General features: G+C 38.5%; 1 protein-coding gene across 2 annotated transcripts in view; it reads left to right on the forward strand.

Annotated features, from left to right (window-relative positions):
• The window catches only part of Adamtsl3 (ADAMTS like 3), a 341011-nt gene that overhangs the window by 255625 nt on the left and 65128 nt on the right, over positions 1-20258 (forward strand). For both annotated transcript variants that reach the window (XM_058577562.1, XM_046438417.2), the window contains exon 20: positions 17622-17775. In XM_058577562.1, coding sequence (XP_058433545.1) covers positions 17622-17775 — 154 coding nt within the window. The remainder of the gene's footprint in view (positions 1-17621; positions 17776-20258) is intronic.

Raw genomic sequence — 20258 nt, forward strand, 5'->3', positions numbered from 1 at the left:
TGTGTTCCCTCTTAGAATTATTCATTAAACCCTGTCATTTCAACTTTCTGAACATCTTTATACATTTATATCCTCTACAATCTGTTGCTATTATGGTTAATTTTGCCCTTCATCATTTCAAGGTTGGATTATTGCTGTAAATTGAATTCTAGCACGTTGTCTTGTGTGGACAGGAATCAACACAATCTGGTAATGATGCTTTAATTTTTAGGTGGGAATATTAAAGCCCTAGAACTTTAAATAAGATGTCCAAGCTCATACAGATGACAATGTAGGAGCAGAATCCATTCCTGACTTTATTCCAAGGGTTCTTTCTGTTATGAAACTGTTCACTTGATCTACTTGTCTCCATATTACTCTCCCATCTCCAGGCTATCTGATAAACCGTAGTATCTCCATCACTGTTTTCATCAAATCAACTGTTTGTGCAGAATCTTCCAGGGTCTTATTACTTGCAGAATCAAGTTCCCCAGAGTCTCCCAGGGACTTTCTTGGTCTGATGGTCTTCTTATTGCAATCTTTTATTCTTATTCCAGCTCTTTATCCTTATTCTAGACTTTTGCTCCAGTCTTGCTGTATCTTTAAAATATATAGATCTACAGGCTGAGGTTCTTAGCAAAGATTCAGAAACAGATAATTCTCATAAGTTGTGTTGTCAGTATTTTGGAACCTCCAGTCACTACCATAAACTGTCTTCTGAGGGTAGAGAGCCAATCTCAACATCAGAAATCACCTTAAGAAATTAGATAGGGCAAGCCAGGCATGGTGGCAGTTTCCTGTCATTCCAGCAATTTAGGAAGCCAAGGCAGAAGGATCACAATTTCAAGGTCAGCTTCAGCAACTTAGCAAGGCCCTAAACAACTTAGTGAGACACTATCTCTAAATAAAAAAAATTTTAAAAAGGTTGGGGATGTATCTCAGTGGTAAAGCACACATGTGAATGAACTAGTGTGTTCACGTGCTAGTTCAGTGCCAGATGTAGTCACACCTGCCACCCTCATCTAGAAGCAGATATTGTCTCCATTTCCATAGATGAGAAAACACAGATTCATTAAGATTAAGTAACTTGTCTAACAATGGAGCTAGGATTCAAACCCAAGTTTGTGTGACCAAAATTTAGTAAGAAGGGTGTATACTTTGATCTTTCATGCAAGAGCAAGGCCTTTTGAGCCAAACAGACCAATGCTGGATCCTAACTCTAGAGCCTATAAGCTGCTTGTCCTTGTTCAATATACTTAGCCTCTCTAAGCTCCAATTTTCTTTCCTCTAAAAGTTTTGGTTAGTGAGGATAATATGAGATATTTGATAGGGAAACATCTAGCAGAGGAGGGCTTTCCCTTTTTCCTTAAGGGAAAGTCCATAATTCTGGCAGTAGGTTAGATTGATAATACATGTTCTCCAGCTTTGGAGTTTTAACTGGTAGCTCAATTAAGTACCAATATTTTAAAACTGTCTTAAGAAAAAAAATCACAGGTCATAGTCCTATTCCTCATGAAGCTCACTGAAAGTCTACATAAATGTCCCCCTAAATACTCAAAAAGTATTCAGGAAAAGAATTGAATACCTCTCTTCAGGGTCTGCAGAGGAGGAGTTGACCTTGATCCAGCCATTATGCCCTACTCCCTCTATCTAGCTCACAGGAGAGGAAACGATGCTCTCATCTCAACCTGTCACACTAAAAGTCAGTGACACAAGGGACAGGAGAACTGTCTTCTCCAACATTCAGGTCCTAAAGCAAGAGGTATGGCTATTCTAGGTGAGACAACCTCCCTAAAATAGGCTGTGGAAGAATGGATAGAAATTAGCCCTGTTGAGTTCTGTGTGCAAAAGTTGATTTGCTTTATTTCCCTCCAACTCACAGCTCCCTCCACCCCGCCCCACTGCTGCCTCTCTCTCTGACACTGGAGATCAAACCCAAGGGCTTTTTGCCTCTTGAGCTACATCATCCATCTTTTTTATTTGTAGTTTTTAATCTTGAGACAGGGTCTCACTGAGTTGCTGAGGCTGCCCTGAACTCATGATTCTCCTGCCTTGGCCTCCCAAATTGCTGGGATTAGAGGTATGTGCTATCTCACCTGGCCCCCATCCTACTTTCTCACAGAAAAAATAGAGACCACAGAACAGAAGTGTTCATTTGAGTATCCCTTTGAGACTGGGTACTAGGCAAAGTTACCTGGTTAATGGGTAGGCAGTGTATGTCCCAGTCACCAAGCTAAACTCAAAGAGTGAACTTTTACTATGTCCCATTGTCACAGGTAGTGCAGATTCCAGTTCCTGTCCCCGTAAAGAAAGCAGAAAGGAAAGGGTCATGTCTTTGTGGAGAGACTCTTGTTGTTATGAATGCTTTATCTGCTTGCTGCGCTGAGTGTGGCACAGGGACTAAGTGGACATCAACTGGGAGATTGCGAGAAGGGAGGAATCTCTAATCCCACCCGACCTCAGCAATGACAGTCAGCTTTTCAGTAAGATCCCCAGGTGTTTAATGCATGTTACAGTTTGAGAAGCATTTTTCACTCACTCCTCATGCTTGTTTGAGTTACTCAGCTTTAAAATATGTCCAAGGTAGGACTGACTTCAGGCAATGAGCTCTTGGAGCAAGTGCTCCTAACCCAAGTGGGACGAGGCAAGGAAACAGAGGACCTGGGGGCTAGGGAAAGAAGCCAGGCACCTTGTTTATAGGCCCAGCCTAGAACTAGTGCTATACTCTAAAATACCCCACTGATTCTTTCTTTTCTGTAAGAATAAGTAGGTCTTCACAGTGCCCTGTCTTATGAAACAAACTCTTCTCACTGGCCTTTGAGAGTAGAGACAGGTGGTGACATTATTGATTCCCTTTCCTGTCCATTCTCTCAGCAAATAATTGGACCTGCATTTGCCAGTTCTATGTCATTAAAGTGACACCATTGTACTCATGCTTATCTTTGTGTCTTTCCTCTTTTTGGGGACCCCAAATCCCAGCTCAGGCTCTGAGCTACCCACCTCTGTGAAGTCTTCCACTCTCTAAAATCATGCAGCGTTCCCTCCCCACCTTAAACTCACAATGACCCTACTTTTTATTGTATTTCAGTGAGTCACTACTTCCTGAGCAACCATATGGTCTTCCTATCTGGCCTATAATGTCCTTGAGGCCAGTGGCCATGAGATCACTGACAGGTCCTTGGGCCCTACAGAGCTCTGAGCAAGAAAATGTATCCCTCAAGTGGTTTTGAAAAAAATCAGGGAAAATGCAAAGTGGTGTTGAAGTGGTGATTTTTAGAAATACTTGGGTCTGCTAACACAGGAGAGAAAATCAATCACTGGAAAGGTTTTTTTTTTCTGGGAGAAACAAAGGAAAGAAAAAAAGAGGAGGTTACCCACCTGATGTGCATTGAACCTGATGCAGTCAGCTACTCAAGGCAAAGGGCAAGCTCTCCTATGCCAGAAGGTCGGCCCATGCATTTAAGACCCCTCTCTCAAAGCCAAGATCACATCTTCAGGAAGCCACTATCAGGAAGAAATAGGAAGCGCACACATTTCACAGGAAGGTAGGACAAACCTTGGGACACTGAAAGACAGTGTTCAGATGCAGGTACAGTCAGACACACAGCCTGTGGCATGGCAGTCTGGGTTTCCTACGGGGTTCAGCATTTTCCCCGTTAGTTGAAATTTCCTCTCATTTTGGAGTTGCTTTGCTTTGGCAGAGACTCTGGCACCAAATTGCCACCTTTCTCTAAAGCTTCGTGCCAAACTAACCCTTGTGCCATGGGATGGCTCACTTGGGGGCAGCCATCTGTTCTGTGGTTCTGGATAAAGCCCTTCCACATTGAAACTGGCCACTAACCCTGGACGTGAAGTGAGTGAGAAGCCACACCGCAATTTCCATTCTTCATCATGCTGGGTCTGCTGGCCTGTAACTGGAATAGTCCTGTCTCCCCACACTAGCTCTATTCATGGTGTGTGTGAGCTCTGCCCATTCATTGGCTCATTAGTTTGCCTTAGTTCCTTAGATCTGGACTGGGCAATTGGCAAAAAGGAGCCTTCATTCTTATACAGCCTTTCAAGTTGTAAGAAAGAAGCATTGACTCATAAATGGCAATCCTCCTAAATGGTAGGTTTCTGTGATCCATATACCCCCGTAACCTGTTTGATGCCCTCACACCTTGACTAAAATCCAGTAACCTTCTCTCATTTTTTATTTTCTGTACGTTGATGGACATTTGACATTTTGTCTATATTTGTCTTTTTCTTTCATGATGTTTCCAGGTGTTTTTTTCCCTGCATATTTGATTACATCTTTTCTGTTAATTTGTCTTCTTCCAAATTTCCAAAAAAACTTGATATTTGACCCTTCAATTTTCATGGCTACATTTTTACTCTCTAGTTGATTCTGTGTCCCTACCTCTACTATGACTTTTATAGGTAACTCTTGTTCTCTAGAAGCAAACTCTAGCCTATCCAATACCATATCTCCAGCTTTCCATGTTGAATATATCCCCATCATTGGAAAACCAAGGGACAATCTCTTTATCCCATCCCAACCAACTCCCTACCTTATTTCCTGTCTCTGCCAGTATATCATCATCTTGCCAATACCTGCAATCACATCTGACTTTTCCACTTCCTGTGTTTAGTGACCTATCTGAAGTCCTCTTAATTCTTGAAATGCATCCATATTTTAAGTAAAAAAGGAAATATCTTTATAAATGAGAAATTTTAAAAGAATACATCTAAGATACACAAAGTTTCAAATACAGAATTTCAGTTTTCAATAGAATTATTAATTAGGACACATGAAGATCATCTTGTTTGGGAGCCAGTTTATACAGGCTTGTGAAAATCATATAATATATCTTACTTGTATGTAATTATGTAATTTTTTGGCAACTTGTACTTAATGACATTGAGTTGATAGATTGAAATCAGTCATAATTGGGGTATTTACACCACAGAAATTGGCAAAACAACCAGGACTCCTACCCTAAACATCTTTTGTGAGACACTGACATTTACAAATGCATGAAAGAGTCACACACACACATTTACACAAGGACACAGGGTTTTTTCAGCTGTTTTATTCCTGTGACCAAAAAGCCTGACAAAAACAATTTGAAGGAAAGTTTATTTTGGCTTATGATTTCAGAGTTTTAATCCACAGTAAGCTGACTCCATAGCTGTGGGCTTGAGGTGAGGCAGAACATCATGATGGAAGGACATGGTGGTGGAAAGCAGCTTATGGCAACCAGGAAGCAAAGAGAGAGAGAGAGAGAGAGAGAGAGAGAGAGAGAGAGAGAGAGAGAGAGAGAGCGCTCCACTCACTAGAGACAAAACATAAACCCCAAAGGCATGCCCTCAGTGACCTACTTTCTCCAGCCACACCCTATCTGTCTATAGTTTCTACCCAGTTAATCAGTGTCAGTGGATTAATCCACCAATTAGGTTACAGTTCTCATAATCTAATCAGTTTGCCTCTGAAACATTCTTGCATTGTCTCACACATGATCTTTTGGGGGACACCTATATCTAAACCATAACATTCCACTCTTGGCCCCCAAAAGCTCATGCCCTTCTCACAATGCAAAATATATTTAGTCCATTTTCAAGAGTCCCCATGATCTTCACAGTTCTGGTATTACTCAAAAGTCCAAGTCCAAAATCTCTTGTGAAACTCAAGAAAAACCCATGGATGTTTTCCACTATAAAGATCGAAAGCAAGTTTCATATATATAGTATATAATGGCACAGAATAAAGTTTCCATCCCAAATAGAAGGGGGTGAAAAAGGAAGTGATGAGACCAAAACAAAACTGAAATCCAGCTGGGGGCAAACAAGTTCTACAGCTCCACATCTGGCATCCGGAGCAGATGGCATTGTGAGGCTCTCTCCAAAGAGCTTGTATAGCTCTACTTCTATTGTTTGGCTGGTTGCAGTCCTCTTGGCATGTTGCTGCTTGATTCCTTGACAGATATCCCACATTACTGACATCTCTTAATCTCGGGAATTTTCACCGCAGCTTTGGCTTCCTTCTCACATCTTCATACATTACCCTCTCAGGAGCAGCTTGAAGGAACTCCAACTCTGCTACACTTTGCCTTGCTTTCCAGGGCTTCCTTTGAAATCTTGGTGGAAGCCTCCATGACCCCTTAACTCTAGCATCCTGCATTCCTGCAGAACCAGCACCATATGGTTGATGCCAAGGCTGCCACCATCTCAAGCAGTAGCCAAGCCTCCTGGGACCGCACCTACAGTAGCCTCTGAGGGCCTCATTGGCTGAGCACAGTGAAATGACTTCATAGATTCCCCCCTCTGCAATTAGGAGCCCCTAATATCCCTTCTTAAAGGAACTTTTACTCTTATACCCTTAAGCCTGTGATAGGTGTGGTCTTGCCATTCCTGGGATGCCCACAAGCCATCGTTCCTGTTGTCTCTGGGTAAAGTACTTATTATCTTTTTAGTGACTGTAATCTCTTCAACAACCACAGCTTTCTTAGCCCCGGTTTTACTTGGACTTTTGTAGCCAAACTGCAAGTTTTTCAAATATTTTTGCTCTTGATTATCACAGTAAACTTGGCTAAAAGCTGCCTGCAATATCCATTCCACTGCCTGAATGCTGTACTGCCTGGAAGATTCCTCTTCCAGATTAATTAGTTCTTCACCTTTAAATTCAGCCTCACAGAAATCTGAGGACATGAGCAAATATAGACAACTTTTTTGCCAGTATGACATGAATGGCCTCTACTCTAGTTTCCAGTAGAGTCTGTTCCAGAGCCCAATCTCTACTGTCCACAGTTCTGTTGGCATTTTGGTTTTCTGAACTCCCAGCAGAATCAGCTATTAATCTCTGCTCACAGCATTCTAAAGCTTTTCCAGCCCACATCTCTATACTTTTCTGAATTCTGCTTGCAAACCGGTTCACAGTGCTTCTGATTCACATGGTCAAGTTAGTCCTAGCAACAATTCTACTCTTGGTATCAATTTGTTTTGGCCAGCTTTTTCATTGCTGTGACCAAAATAACTGACAAGGACAATTTAAAGAAAGGCTTTATGACCTATGGCTTATGGTTTCAGAGTTTCAGTCCATGATTAGCTGACTCTATAGCTCTGGGCCTGGGGTGAGGCAGAATATCATGGCGGAAGGACATGGTGGAGGAAAGCAACTGAGGATATGTTATCCACAAGACAGAGGTCCACTCACCAGAGACAAAATATAAACCCAAAAAGTATGCCCTACTGACCTACTTACTGTAGCCACACTCTACTGTCTATATACCACCCAGTTAATCCATGTCCAGTCAATCCATATCTTAATCCACTGATTAGGATCCAATTCTCATAATCTAATCCTTTTGTCTCTGAATGTTCTTGCATTGTCCACACATAATCTTTTTGGGAAACCTCATATCTAAAGCATAACCCCCCCACACACATGCACAGTTACTGATAAACAATTTCAGCTTACTGGTGGTGCCCAGGATAGAAATGACCTTAAGAAGTTCCAATCTGTGGAATATTTTTTTGTTTTGTTTTAAAGAGTCTAAGAAACTTTGTTAGGCTTCTCTTAATACATTCTAAAATCTCTCTCTGCATAATTAGTGTTTGGTGGGGCCAGGAGATATCTGACATCTGAATGTAGGTTCACTCTATCAATCATTATCCTGTGGAGTTAATATCGCCTTGATTCATGGTCTTTGATCTTAAAGCAGTACCTGTTTTTTGTTGTTTTTTTTTTTTTTTTTGGATATCCCTCTATGAATAAAAAACATTCCAGTTTTCAAGGTTTTTCTAAAGTCCTCTTTTTACTCTCACTATGTGGAATTAATTATGAGTTTCTTATTACTAATCATTATGTAGATAGCCAGTCTTCTACTTAATAGTGGTCTTTCTAGAGTCAGTATGACCACTTACTCTTAAATTCTGACCCATTCAGACTGCACCCAGTTCATTCAATTATATGCACTTCTATTTGGTCCACTTATTTTAAATCTCTCTCTCTCTCTCTCTCTCTCTCTCTCTCTCACACACACACACACACACACACACACACACACACACAATCTGAGCATGCCTTATTTTCCTAACTAGATTGTAGCTGCCAGAGGGAAGGACCATCTCCATCTATCTGTATTCCACTTGTTGTTTGGCAAACTCTCATTGTATGGGATAAAGAGACTTATAAAAGCTTCTTCTAAACTGAATATTCCTATTCCATAGCCTTTCATGCTCACAGTCATTTAAACAACAGCATTTATTGCACACTGCTGTGCTGATTACCCCAGGCTCCAGGAATCAGAGACAATCAAGAATATTCCAATGAACTCACAGTTTAATGAGGCATGCAGTTGAAATAAGGTTTACAATCATGTTTAAAGAGTCTAATAAAGGTGTCCCCGGTACAGAACTATGGAACAATTGAGGGAAAACATCTGTGTCTGCCTGGGTCCCAGGAAAGTGTTGTAAAAGACATAACTTTAGACTTGAATCTTAAGAAATGAGTGCAAACTGTGTGGAAGTAACATAAGGGTGTTGTTCTAGGCCATGATAGCAGTGTATACAAAGGCACAGACTTGTGAGTTTACCAGTGGTATGTGCATGGGAACAGGATGCATTGAGGAAGTAGAAGAAGATGAGATAGACTGGAGAGGTTGCAGCCAGATGGTGAAGGACTGGGTGTACTTGTATCAATCCCTGTATTTATGATGGAGGATGTTTGAATAAGGAAATACAGTTCAGGGTTTCAGACATATAATTCTGGCTGCACTATGGACAGTGTATCACAGGAAGAAATTCTGGAACTTGAGAAACCTTGTTAGATGGAGACTGGAATAAAACCAATGAGGAATAAGCCATTGAGATAGAGAGATAGTTTTGAAATGTAGTCAGGAAATATACTTGACATTTTTGGTCATCAAATTGTTAGAAAATGAGCAAAAAGAGTGGCATTCCTTATTTCTGTCTTAGAAGGCTAATAGAAGAGGTGGCCATTAATTTTAAAATTAGTGAAGATGAAGCATATTCAGATTGTGATTTGAAAAGGAGAGAAAATGGGTTTAGTTTAGATATACATATAGTTTGAGAGTCTATAAAATCTTCACTATAAGTTGTAACTATACAATTATCAACATGTGAATGGTAGTTGAAATCATAGAAGATGAGTACTTTGGTATCTAAAAGCATATTATTGAAAATAGTTCATTTAAAAACTATTTAGGAGGTTTCCAGTGAAGCAAAACTATGGTGGAAGGATGGTAGTTTAATGTTCTCAAACCCTCATTAAAAAGCAAAATGAAAAATAAGAACAGTAATTAGGATTTCAAAAGCAAAGGAAAAATAAAACATAGATAACTTTAATGAAAATGATGTAAGTGGGTAAGACCAAACCACACACAGTAGCAGACACTAAAGAAACTACAAATTTAGATCTAGGAAGAGATTTTAAAACAAACAAACACATGGAACACAGGAGTCAATGATAATTACCACGACAGGGTTCAATAGAACCCTGAGCAAGCAGACCTCAGACTAGTCAATTCAACTGAGAGAAGATTCCAGGTTCCAGAGTGTAACTAAGGGTAGGATGATCATGCAGATCCACTCAGAGGTGTCCTAAGAAGACTGAGAGTTCAGGAGAGTTCTTATCTCTAAGGTCTTCAGAATGCTCAACAAAAGTTGTCAGAATTAATATCTGAGTTCAGAAGGAACACATGGGGAAAAGTAAAGAGTTCCTTGGGAGTGCACAATTCCAGAGAGTACAAATTTCAGAAATGTGGCCAAATTGCTAAATGCTTCCTTTTAACACCAGAACCAGAGAAAGGAGCCTTAAACAGTGAACATAATTACCCTGAAATTCTCTACTGCACTACCACATACACTCCCCTTTCCTAAAAGCACAGAAAGCAATTTAATTTCTCTAGTACTTTCAACAACCCCCCCAAAAAAATACTGTAAGTGAAAATATCAGTAACATGTCACCTTGAAACAGATAAAAATATGATTTAATATTACAAAATGAGCTCAAAGAAACTAAGAAAACTACGGACACAAATAAAAACAGAAAACCTAAGATGAGATGAATAAATAACAAGTAAATGAGCAAAGATAGCTGACAGGGTTCAGGAAAGAATTAGAAATCTAGGGGGAAGTTTTCAGGATGTAGACTATACTAGAAGGAACCCAAGAATAATAGATACAGAGAGTCATAATGAAGGTGACCAAAAACAGAAGGACAGTGAATGGAATAAAAAAGAAATGAGGGGCTGGGGTTGTGGCTCAGTGGTAGAATGCTCGCCTAGCATGTAGGAGGCACTGGGTTCGATTCTCAGCACCACATAAATGTAAAATAAAGATATTGTGTCCACCTAAAACTTAAGAATAAATATTTTTAAAAAAGAAATGAAAAGGATTCAAGTGAAAATGACAGATATAAAACACAGGGACAGAAATTCCAGTGAATACAAAGTCCCAGGGAAAGAAAGCCACCAAAAGAGTATAACAGAACAAAACCATAAAGAAAACACTTGAATTGCCATTTTGAAAGGGCACCCTGTATTCCTAGGAAAATTGACCCAGAGTAGTCAATATCAAGACAGATTTTTCTAAAGTAACTGAAGTAAATGCATTTGTGCATCTGGGCAAAAAGACTCAAGTCACTCATTAGGTGAAATATATATATATATATATATATATATATATATATATATATATATATCAATATCATACAGACATTAGATTTCTTCTCTCTCTCTCTCTCTCTCTCTCTCTCTCTCTCTCTCTCTCTCTCTCTCTCTCTCTCTCTCTCTCTCTCTCTCTCTCTCGGCACCAGAGATTGAACATAGGGCCGATTAACCTCTGAGCCACATCCCCTCTCCCCAGCCCTTGTTATTTTTTTATTTTGAGACAGGGTCTCACTAAGTTGCTCAAGGCCTCTCTGTCTTTGAACTTACAATCCTCCTGCCTCAACCTCCCAAGCTGCGGGAATCATAAGCATGTGCTATCATGCCTGGCTTGGCATCACATTTCTTGACAATACTACCCGTACAATGGAGCAACATAATTAATATACTGAAGGAAAGAAAATGAGAGCCACAGACTTTATATCTTGCTGAAATAACCTTCAAAAATTTAAAGGTTATAGACAAATAGTTACAAAGATGTGAGAACTCAGGGTATGCGGTTCCTATATGCTCCTCCTACTGAATCTATTGGGTCTCTGTAGTGAACTGATAGGAGGAGATTTGGCACAAAGTTGCTGCTTTGTAAATGGTAAGGCACTAATCATTCTCTCTATATATGTATTTCTCTCTGTCTCTCTCTCTCTCTCTCTCATACACACACACACACACACATACACACACATACACACGTAAGTAATTTGTGAACATTCTCTAGTGGCACTCTTAATTTGTACTTATCAAATACAAAGTAACATACGATCATCACCCAGAAAAAGGATTTTTTTGAATGATCCTGCTAGCATTTATGACAGGGAAGAAAAGTCAAACATGTATCATTGGAAATGTCTTATGAGTAATGTTTGAACAAAAATGGCTCAGTAGTAGTTTAATAAAAAGTTTTACTAAAAAGTTTTATTGTATGGCAAGCGCTTAGCTGATCATTTGGCTTAAGAAAAATAAGTAATTTGCCAAATCATAATTTAAAAATACCTGTTCAAAAAGCCTATTGAAAGCTTTTCTCTCTACTGAAAAAGAATAATAATCAGGGCTTTCCGTTAAACATGACAATAAGGCATTTTTAAAAATTCCTTTTGCCTCCTTTGAAGCCCTACAAAAAACCCACAAAGTGAATGAAAAAGAGGAAACACTTTGTCTTCAATGAACAATGAAATGGCCACAATCCCAAACTATAAATCATGAAACACACCTGCCAAAGACCATAAAATCTGGATCAAAATGAGAGGGAAGTTTGAGAGCTGACAAATATTTTCTTGGGCGCTGAGCGGGGTATAGATTTCCCAAAGAGTAAGTATGGTCATCCTGAAAGGTCTGTTCAATAATTCTCTGATTACGGGGACTCCTAGACTGAGGACCATGAGCTTCCCCTGAAAGCACAGAGAACGTCCCTGCAGAACTGTGGTGGGAGACAGCGCTGCAGGAGAAACCACATTTGTATACCTCCTCACCGTGGAAGGATGCCAGAGATGAAGTGGCGTGAAAGCAGGGAAGGCGGCCTTGCCCAATGATGACACAGTGAGCCACTTATTTAAAAAGCTCTTTTCTTAGTTGTGCCAACCATTCAAATGCCAGTCGGAAGAGAGTTGTGGGCAAAGGAAATAAAGAGATTTGGTGACAGAGTGTTGAAGACAGTAAACTGCCCTCGCTCACTCACGTGGCTCACAAATAGCCAGTTGCATTCAGAACCCTGGCATGCACATCAAAATGAGGGGAAGTAGAAGGAAGAAATCAGGGTGTGGGAAAAGGAAACTAAAGCAAGAGTCACATAGGCAACAGAACAAAAGGTCTTTCCCAGAGAAAAGTTCCAAGAGATGGGTCCATGGCTTCCAAAGAATAGATGGTCATCATATCTAACAGGAAAGAGTCTTAAAGGTGAGGTTTGAGAGCTTTGTTTGTTTAAGATTACAAGATGGCATGAGATAAAGACAACTAGAACAGTCAGGAAAAAAATAAAAGACAAAAATTAAAAGTAGCAGATGTACAAGTTATAAACAACAATAGCAAAAAATAAATCAATTGAAAAGAGAATGATGTACAGGATGGAGTACATCATGAGAAGAATGGAAAAGAGCAAAGGTGCAATATTGATTTTAGAGACAACGATGGGTATGGAAAGCAGACAAAGGAAATCAAACATTAGCATAACTGGTATTTGGTGAGAACAGCAATACAAATGTAACAGAAATATATTCAAAGATAATGTAAGGGGAACTGACTTCCTTTAGCAATGACTTTTTGTCAGCAGGTCATAAAGGCACGTCATGTGCCAAAAAATACAACCTCCTGAGACAGCCTGTATAAGGTGCTGGACTTTGTGGATAAAGAATTTATCCACAGGCCTCTGAGCAGGAAGGGCAAACACATCAACCACAAAAATTTCCTGCTGGTCCTCATTTGTTCTGCATTTGTCAATGCAAGACAATGGAGCAGGATCTAAGGGAAAGAAAGCATGACTCAGAAGTTTCTCTTTATCCAGGTTGCTCTTTATGTAGAAAGGTACCAGAAAGGCAGTCAAGGAACATGATGCTGATGAGCCCCTCTTGAAAACCCCATAGAGCCAAGAGGAGACACAAAGATGATTTAAAATAGAGAATACAGGAATGTTTTGACCCTGGTAAAAAATGATGGAAGATGAATGATGAATTTATTTAATTGTAGAATTAAAAGTAATCTATTAGCAGTTCAAAACAGAATGTAAACTGCAGAAATCTTGACATCATCTAAATGATATAATGTGAGCTAACTGGGAACTTGGAGAGGAGAGGTGCTTAATTCCTCATTATTCATAGTAGAAGGTCCCTAAGATACTTTCTGAAGTCAAAATATGTCATTAAAAATAACTATCCAAAGTAGACATTATTATTGCTGTGGGTATATACGTGACTGCATGACCAATGTAATTCTGCAACCTGTACACTCAGAAAAATGAGAAATTATATCCCATCTGATTCAAATGTATGATATATCAAGATCATTGTACTGTCAAGTGTAACGAATTAAAACAAATAAAAATTTTTTAAAAAAATAACTATCCAAATCTCTTGTTGGTTTTCTTAATCTTATTTCTTAACTTTAGACATTCTTTGAGGGAATTGATTATAGTAGAAAAAGATGTATATTCATCAAATCCTTTTATTTTAGTTTTTTCTTACTATACTTAATAAAATCACATTAAATTCAAATTAAAATTATATGATACACAGTGATTATCAAGTATTAATGTTATTTTATATATAGCATTTGGGTGATTCTTTAAAATATTAGTCAACTTTGCATCTACAACTAAATGCCTGAGGCAATGAATTTATGAAGATAAAAATTTATTTAGCTAGATTTTTGGAAGTTCAAAGGTATGACAACATGCATCAGCTCAGTTCTTGTGAGACTGGTAAATAACAATAGTGGAAGCAAGTGTCACAATTCTCAAGTCAGGAAGGAGAGTATGGGAATGTATGGGGTTCCCACAATCCCGGTCAAAGGCACATCCCCAGTGATCTAAGGACCTTCAACTGTCTCCAGTTCTTAAAGATACTATAGCACCTCCCAATAGCACCACATGGGGACCATGCCTTTATATATGAACCTTGGGGAGGCATTCAAATGACAGCCAAACCATAGTACTTTCCTTTTTAAACATTGTTAAAATTTATTAGTTCTATTTTAACATAAAAATTACAACTATTAATGGAATTCCATGTGATGTTCCCGTACATGTATGCATGGCTAATGTTTATGTCAGGTTCAACATATATTTCCTCTCAAATATTTATCTGTGTGTGTGTGTGTGTGTGTGTTTGTGTGAGTGATGTTGGGAATTGCACCCCAGGGTGCTCTACCACTGAACTACTTCCCCAGTCCTTTTTATTTTGAGACAAGGCCTCCCTAAATTGCTGAGTTATAAAAATTATAACTATTAATGGGGTTCCATGTGATGTTTCACTAAGTTGCTGAGGCTAAACTTGAACTGGTGATCCTCCTGCCTCAGCCTCTCAAGTCACTGGGATTACAGGCATGTGCCCCTGTGCCTGACCATTTATCATTGCATTGTGGTGAAAACATTAAAATACTTTTTCTCTAGCTTTCTGAACTGTGAAATACTTTATTGTTATCTATACTCACCTTACTTTGCAATAGCACACTAGAACTTTTGTTCCTGACTGTTACTTCTTACGTGTTGATTAATCTTTCCCCATCCCTTCTACCCCACCCCCAACACTCCTCAGGCTGTGGTAATTGCCATTCTGTTCTCAACTTCTATGGGATCAACTTTTTTATCTTCCACATATGAAAGATCGTTTGGTACTTGTCTTTCTCATTTCATTTAACAAAATGATATTCATTTCCATCAATGTCATCACAAATGACAGAATTTCATTCTTTTTTATGACTGAATAAAATTCCGTTGTAGATACAGTATTCTCTTTATCCATTCATCAGCTGGTGGACACTTAAGTTGTTTCCTACTCTTGGCTACTGTGAATATTGCTGCAGTAAACGCTGGGAGTGTAGATGTCTCTTTGACATATGGATTTAATTTCCTTTGGATAAATACCCAGTAGTGAGATCGTTGGATCATGTAGTTCTTTTAATTTTTTGAGGAACCTCCATACTGTTTTCCACAATGGCTGTATTAATTTATGTTGCTACCAACAGTGTGGAAGGGTTCCTTTTCTCCACATTCTTGCTTGCACTTGTTCTCTTTTGTCTTTTTTTGATCATGGCTATTCTTACTTGAGTGAGGTGATCTGTGTGTGTGTGTGTGTGTGTGTGTGTGTGTTTATGTGTGTGGTTTTGATTTATATTTCCCTGAAGATTTATTATGTTGAGCTTTTTTCCATCGATCATTTATATGTCTTCTTTTGAGAAATACTATTTAGGTTTATTGCCCCTTTTTAAATATTTTGGAGTCAAGTAGTATGATACCTCCTGCATTCTTCTTTTTGCTCAAGATTGCTTTGGCAATATACTATTAGCTGTTATCAAAAAGAAAAAAGAGGATTTTAGTGGAACCATACAAATTTTAGGAGTAGTTTTTTTTTTTCTAGTTCTATGAAGAATGTTGTTGCTATTTTGATAGAAATAGCACTGAATCTGTAGCTCTCTTTTGGTAGTATGGACATTTTAACAATATTGATTAGTCCAATCCATGAATGTGGTATGTCTTTCCATTTTTTGTGTCCACTGCAATTTATTTCATCAATGTTTTATAGTTTTCATTGTAGAGATCCTTTAGCTTTTTGATTAAATTTATTCCTAGATGCATTTTGACAGCATTACAAATGGGATTGCTTTCTTGATTTCTATTTCAGATAATTTGCTATTGGTATATAGCAATAATATTGATTTTTGGATGTGGATTTTGTACCCTACAACCATGTTCAATCATTTATTAGTTCTGATAATTTTTGGTGGAGTCTTTGGATTTTCTATATATAAAATTATGGCATCTGCAAACAGTAGCAATCTGACTTCTTTTCCAGTTCAGATGCTCTTTATTTCTTTCTCTTGCTTGATTGCTCTGGCTAGGCCTTCCAGTACTGTGTTGAGTAAAAAGGTAAAAAGTGAGCATCCTTGTGTTGTTCCAGATCTTAGAGAAAAGGCTTTCAGCTTTTCCTCATTAAATTTAATGTTATCTGTTGGCTTATTATATATGGCTTTATTGTATTGAGATATTTGTCCTCTGTAACTAATTTGTTTCATGTTTTTATCACGAAGGAATGGTGAATTTTATCAGTTGTCTTTCTCCATTTTTGAGATGATCACATGGTTTTGTTTTTCATTCTTTATTTTGTTCATTGATTCACATATGTTGAACCATCCTTATAACTCTGGGATGAATGATCTTTTTTTTTTTTAAGAGAGAGAATTTTAAAAAAATATTTATTTTTCAGTTTTCGGTGGACACAACATCTTTATTTTATTTTATGTGGTGCTGAGGATCGAACCCAGCGCCCCGCGCATGCCAGGTGAGCGTATTACCGCTTGAGCCACATCCCCAGCCCATGAATAATCTTTGATCATGGTGAATAACCTTTAGTGTGCTGTTGAATTTGGTTTGCTAGTATTTTGATGAGGATTTTTGCAAATATGTCTAACAAAGATATTTGTCTATAGTTTGTTTTTGTTTTTGTTTTTTTTGCCCTTGACTGGTTTTGGTATCATGATAATGCTGGCCTCATAGAATGTGTTTGGATAAATTACCCCACCTTCAAGTTTTGGGTTAATTTAAGAATAATCAGTATTAGTTCTTTTCTAAAAATGTTTGGCAGAACTTAGCTTTCTGGTAGTTGGCCTTTCTTTGACATTTCTACATTTCTATTTTTTATGTTCCTGTTTCCATCTTTAAAAAACATAATCCACTAAATTATGCTACATCCATGTCTGAATATACCACAATTAATCCTGATTTTATATATGTAATTATAATGCACAAATTAAAATATTACTCATAACAGAAGGAAGTAGAGTAAAAGCAGATCAGGGAGAGGGAGGAAAAGAGAGAGGGAAAGTACTGGGGGACAAGATTGATTGAATTATGTTATGTGCATATGTGGATATGGCATAATGAATCCAACTATTATGTATAATTATAATACACCAATAAAAATACATCAATTAAGATTATTTTACTATATAAACAAATAGCTAAAAATTAAATTAGATATCAATTACAATGCCAAAAAAATCTACAAAAATAAACTACTATAAATTAATTACTTATCTCCAAAAAAAAGGAGTGAAGGAAGAAAAGGAGGGAGGGAGGGAAGGAAGGAAAAGAAGAGGAAGGTGGGAAGAAGTTGAGAGTAGAGCTTCCATACCATAGAGATGTTCAGGCTTGGAAATGACTTGCTAATTGGTACACCCAAACTTCAAGCTCCCTCCCCATTCCCCATCAGGGCCCTTACTGTGGTTGGTGGGCTCACACTCCATGTGACTGTTGCTCAACTCTCCTTGCAGTGCTCTGTCACTTGTGGTGTTGGACTCCAGAGAAGAAAGCAGGTGTGTCAGAGGCTGACTGCCAGAGGCCGGCGTGTTCCCCTTAGCGAGACACTGTGCAGGGACCTACCAGGGCTTCCCCTTGTAAGATCCTGCCAGATGCCTGCGTGCCACAGTAAGTATGTAAAGGCCACACTTCACCAGACTTTGATTCTGCTCATTCTGTCCTGAGGCCTCTGTTTTCCACACATCAGCATATTTCTAATACATGGGTAAAGCAAATTAAGAAGAATTTAGACTTAATTTCAGCAACAAATGATAGAATGTGAAAGATCAAGATAAAATTCTAAAGAAAGGTGGTTTTAAGAAATGTGCATCCACTTAGCAAATGTATCTTTGAAGCTTCTCACTTATTTATATTCTCCATGTGAATTCTTCCACTTAGAATTCAGGAGTGTGACATAGAGAAGTTAGACTGATAAACTTCCTAGTTGACTTTGCTAGTAATAAATTTGTATCCAACCTATTAAAAGGAAAAGAGTTGGGCTAGAGTTGTGGCTCAGCGGTAGAGCACGCTCGCCTAGCACATGCAAGGCCCTGGGTTCGATCCTCAGCACCACATAAAAATAAATAAATAAAGATATTGTGTTCAACTAAAAAATAGATATAAAAAAAGGAAAAGAGCTGAATATTTTTTAATATTACAGTATTTTTCTTCAGTGTAGTTTGAAAACAGCAAGAATGAAAACATGAAGTACTTTTTTTTTTTAATATGGCAGTTTGGCTACCCTTTTAATTCATTATAAGTAATAAGCTTACTATGAAGAATTAATATAAATGACCTCATTCTATTCAGAGCTCTATTTATTTTTAGTGTTCAGGAGAGGATGTATATTTATACCCATAGATGTATGTTTTCTGTAAGAGGGTCACAGCAGATGAATTCAGTTTCCACTACAGCAATTGAAATTAGTCAGCAGAGAGGTAATAGGGAATAGGGACATTGTGAATAATAGTTTCTGGATCCATTTCCTGCTTTGCTTTTTCATCTTTTTTTTTCTTTAATTATTCCCTTGCAAAATAACATTCATTACCTCAGGTACCCTCCTGAACTTGCTTATGGTTAGAAAAAAAAATATCTGAAGTGAACTATTCTTATTTTAATGCTGCTTGTGAGGGGGTTTGTGTGTGTGTGTGTGTGTGTGTATGTGTGTGAATCAACTTTTCTGGAAAAACAAAATAATAGAAACAAAAAATTAATTAAAATAATAACATTTATGAAGCACTTACCATGGGGAATTCCTTGAATGCATTATCTCATTTAGTTCCCCCAGCAATGTGTGAGACAAATGTACCCCATTTAGAGACAAGGAATCCAAGACTTAGGGAAAGTGTGAGATTTGCCCAAGGCCTGGTGCCTGGCAGTTGGATCCCTTGGCCTATTTGACCACAGTCTGTCCGATTCCTAAGCCTACGCTCTTCTTCACTTCCTTTCTTTGCTGATTCATGGACAGCATTAACATTTTTCCTCCCTGGGAATCCTTTGAAAACAGATTTTCAAAATCTTAAGATTCCAAGTTTAAAGTCTCCTGGAATTCAGGAATGTCTGTGGCAAATGGCACCATGTCATGCTTTGTTTGAGTGATTTACCTAATTTTTTTTCTATCTGATTATTGTTGTGAATGGTTCTATAGCATTGTGATTAGATTCTAAACTATCTTAGAAGAGAGTGACATGAAAGTCATACTGGCAGTTTCCTCTAAAATAATAACAGAATAATATGGGAATACATTGTGGCTATGAGGCCTTGCAATGTGGTACAGAATGAAATTATAAATTATTATGGTGAACAATGGAGGGCAGAGAAAAATTACAAATTTTACAGAGAAAAAGAAAAAAGATAGTTATATTTTCTCTTTACTCCACCCTGTTCCCTAGCCTGCCAGACAGGGAGTGCAATTGAAGCGGACAAGAGGCAAGAATGCATGCTCCCTGCTACAGCCAGGTCACCTTGAGCTGGACCTGCACATCAGCTGCAGCCTGGCCTCAGTCCATTACCTTCCCTCCATGGCCCTTGCTTTGATTGTTTCTCCCTCTGTGCTCCTGAAGAGCATCCTCTTCTCCCTACATTTGTAGCACAGGACCAAGTGACGAGCTTGGCATTCTCCTGACCTCCCTTCCCCTGCTGTCTCTGCACCATTTCTCCACTGTCCATGTGCACTTAGTACTTGGATTGCCCTTGTAGACCTTCTAAGGCACCATTGTAGACCTGCAAGATACTCTACCTTGCTCCAAGACACACTACCAGGTACTGTCTTCTGCTTCAACATTTGCCAACATACAGAACAGCCAACACTCATGTACCCACGATGACCTTTATAACACCTGCTATCCCCATTTCACATCCTCACCTCCTCTATGAACCCCATGATTGTCTTCATTTCCAATCAGACACTTGAAAGAATAATAGAAATGTAGTGTTTGATTTTGAAATTTTAAAATTATAACTCCTGGTGTCAGGGTCCTTGAGTTTTGGTGAAGAAGGATTCTTATTTTTCCCCAAAGTACTGAGATCAGGACCATTGAGGGAGGAGGGATATTCAAGATGCACTATGTGACTGACACATCAAGAATGTATGCCTAAGCCTCTTCCCAGGG

Source organism: Marmota monax, unplaced genomic scaffold (assembly GCF_021218885.2).
Source record: "Marmota monax isolate L192 unplaced genomic scaffold, Marmota_monax_Labrador192_F-V1.1 WCK01_AAM20220418_F8-fsc00005, whole genome shotgun sequence".
Classification (NCBI taxonomy): domain Eukaryota; kingdom Metazoa; phylum Chordata; class Mammalia; order Rodentia; family Sciuridae; genus Marmota; species Marmota monax.